Source organism: Quercus suber, unplaced genomic scaffold (genome assembly GCF_002906115.3).
Source record: "Quercus suber isolate HL8 unplaced genomic scaffold, Cork oak 2.0 scaffold_186, whole genome shotgun sequence".
Taxonomy (NCBI): Eukaryota; Viridiplantae; Streptophyta; class Magnoliopsida; order Fagales; family Fagaceae; genus Quercus; species Quercus suber.
In genome coordinates, this window is record NW_027069644.1 from 621,703 (window position 1) to 624,753 (window position 3,051).

The 3,051-nt window shown below is 40.4% G+C and overlaps 1 protein-coding gene across 1 annotated transcript; it reads right to left on the reverse strand.

The window, feature by feature from the left end:
• Positions 1-1,834: 1,834 nt before the first annotated feature.
• Positions 1,835-2,584, reverse strand: LOC112030963 (uncharacterized). Its single transcript, XM_024063629.1, has 2 exons — positions 2,328-2,584; positions 1,835-2,210 (listed from the first exon to the last, which is right to left on the reverse strand). The coding sequence occupies exons 1-2, from the start codon at positions 2,582-2,584 to the stop codon at positions 1,835-1,837; spliced, it is 633 nt and encodes a 210-aa protein (XP_023919397.1).
• Positions 2,585-3,051: the final 467 nt, after the last annotated feature.

Below are 3,051 nucleotides of genomic sequence, written 5' to 3' on the forward strand. Positions count from 1 at the left end.
GATATGATTTGTGGTTGTGAAGTTCGGACTTGAGATGTGGTTGTGGGGTTTGGATTGCTAATATGAGTTTTAGATGCACTTGACATTGAATCACAATTTTAAAATTTGAATTTAGAAGGCAAACTACAGGGAAAATGAATGAGATTAGAAAGAAGTGGTAGTATACCTGGATTGTAGAAATAGCAATATAATTAGCTTGAGTACCCGATATTTCTTCAAAGATACTGATTATAATGGAAAAATAAGCCTTAAAGTAACACCAAGAAGATAACAAAGATCATCAAATCTCTAATCTAAATGCAATTTTTTTTTTCTTTATTAGATTCAGAGTAGAAGACTGAATGAGTGAAGTAAAAGGCATTCAAATGGGAAAGGAAATGGGAAATTTGCCTTTTTGATGACTGAGGAAAATAAGAAATTGGCAAGTCAAGAGAAACTTTGTAAGAACATGCCAAAAAAAACACTTCCAACTTTCGACTTTGGATTTCTTTCTCTTCCATTCACTTTAAATTCTGTCGGTAGATCATTATTGGGGGTTAACGCTTGTGATTGGCTTTAAATCAGACAGGAAAAAAGAATAAAATAGTTATAGTTAACAATTGCCAAACACCTCTAAATTCTTGCCTTAAATTACATGGACTTGAATTCTAAGCAAAACTCATTGCGCATGAACCTGGAAAGAATGTTGGATTTTCCGACACCAGAGTTATCGATCAGCATGATCTTGAACAGGTAGTCGTACTCGTGGTCCACTCTATGCGCCATAACGCTCTCTCTGTCTCTCCTCCACCGATCTCTTTGACCTAAAAATAAAAAAATAAAATCCAATTTCATATCCACATACAGATACACAAACATGTAGATTGAAACAGAGAGATCTATGGAGAAAACTTAGCTGAAGAAACAGAAAGATAGATCGAGAAGAGATTGGAGATCCCAAAGTGAATTTTTACAACTGAGAGTTTTTTTTTTCTTGTTTTCAAAAAATTAAAAAAACAAAATATAAATAGTAAGTGCAGGAATTTACTATGAGAAAATGAGCTAACTACTATGAAATTTACTGTTACTTCTTTTCCTTCCATGCTCATGAGAATTGAAATCTGCCCTTTAGGGACCATTATTCGACCATCAAATCCCACCATAGACATGTCATACTTGGACAAATCTTCAATCTTCAAACTCAGCCCTTTGAATAGATCAGGGTACATCACTTCAGCCTCACTTCCTCGGTCCACTAACACCTTTTTAACTATAAAACCATTTATCCGAGTAGTAACCATGAGCGCATCATCATGTGGCTGAGTTGTTCCTTCTAAATCATCATCATTAAATGCAATCGGCTCCCGAGTAGGCTTCATTCTCTTTCCTGGTGGTTGATCTTCTCGGTTACTTTCTGCCAACACCATGGTCAACACTCCTCTTTGTCGGGTTACCAAGGTGCCCAATGAGGCTGCATAAATAACTTCTATCACACCTAACGGGGGTGGGAATGTGTTCCCCCGTAGCCTTGTGGTTTTCCCAGTTTCGCCACTCCTAGGCGTTAGGACGAATTCTTTTAGATGCCCTAACTTCACTAGTTGCTCTAAGTGGTCCTTTAATATCCTACATTGCTTAATAGTGTGCCCCTTGTCCCGGTGGTAAGTATAGTAAAAATTCTGATTCCTTCTTAACGGGTCACCCCTATTTTGCTCGGCCATCGAAAGTATGGCTCGTTTTTTATTCATTCCAAAATCTTGTGCACGAGTTCCTTAAACGCCACATTAACCTCCCCTACCTGAGCACTAGGTTCTTGGATTCTCAAATCCTTCCTAGGCCTCAACTAGAAGCCTCTTTGCTAAGACTCCTTCGAATATTGCGATGTGGCTGGTGCCTTCCTTTTACTTTGTTGCCGATCATCTTTCAACCTTTTATATTCCTCGATATGCCTCATAAGTTGCCTCATATCCTCAGAAGGTCTCATCGTTAATGATTCTTGTAACTCTGAATCCTTGGGTAAACCCCATTTGAAAGTACTTGCATGGACTTTTTCATTACCCCCTCCAATCTCATTGTACAACTCCCAATACCTATTGGTATAGCTCCGGAAAGTCTCCCCTGCCCCCATCTTCATAGAAAGCAACGTGTATACTAGTTGTGGTACCTGGCTACAGGTCATAAACTGGATTTCGAACTCCTGAATTAGCTCTCCAAAGCTGTGAATTGATCCTTTCCTTAACCCATTAAACTATCTTAAAGCTGTGAGCCTGAGACTAGAGGGAAACACCTTACACATCAATGCATCATTTTGATTGTATAGAGACATCATTTGAATATAATGACTAACATACTTAACAAGGTTTGTCTTCCCATCATAAGAGATAAATGGTGGTCTGCTAAACCTACTCGACATCTGAGCTTGCTCTGTCTCCTCCGAGAACGGTGACCGGGCTACTTTACGCAGTGCATGACTCATAGCATCCATCGCGGCATTCCAAGGCTTACGCCGCTTAGGGGAAGCCGAGTCTTTGTCAATGAAATCCCATGACTTGTCTCTAGAACGGCGGGAACTAGATTGGCGGGATGCTTTTTCATGACTGCCTCCCATACTTATTGATCCTTTGGGAAACTCATCAAGGTCCCTTCTTTAGCACCTACTCCACACCTCCAACTCTAGGTCCCTTACTATTTTATGCAAGTGCTCTAACTCATGATACTTCCTATCATGCTACTCTTGCACGAAGACTTCAGACGTTGATCGGTATGTTTGCAACGACCCCTCTCCTGAACTAGAGCGTCCCTCATCCCATTCATGTCTACGATCTTTATTCCTCTTATACCTCCTTTCTCGCAAGCAAGAACTCCGTGATGACCCTCTTGACCCGCTATTGGCATAGCTTGCTGAGCGATGGTAGGACATGTTTAGCCAACTGAACCTCGGCAGAACCACAGCTTAGTAGGAGTTTCCCACAAACGACGCCAATTGTGCGTGCCTAATTTTCCACAGAAGGCTGGACCTTCTATTTGGGCTTACAATTTACTTGTTTAGTGAGTTTTGAGTATCCTGTAATGGGT

Coding starts and splice junctions, on each gene's coding strand:
- LOC112030963 (XM_024063629.1), bottom strand. CDS start 2,584: ATGGGAGGCAGTCATGAAAAAGCATCCCGCCAATCTAGTTCCCGCCGT. Junction 2,211..2,327: donor GGGAAGACAAACCTTGTTAA/GTATGTTAGTCA, acceptor TAATGGGTTAAG/GAAAGGATCAATTCACAGCT.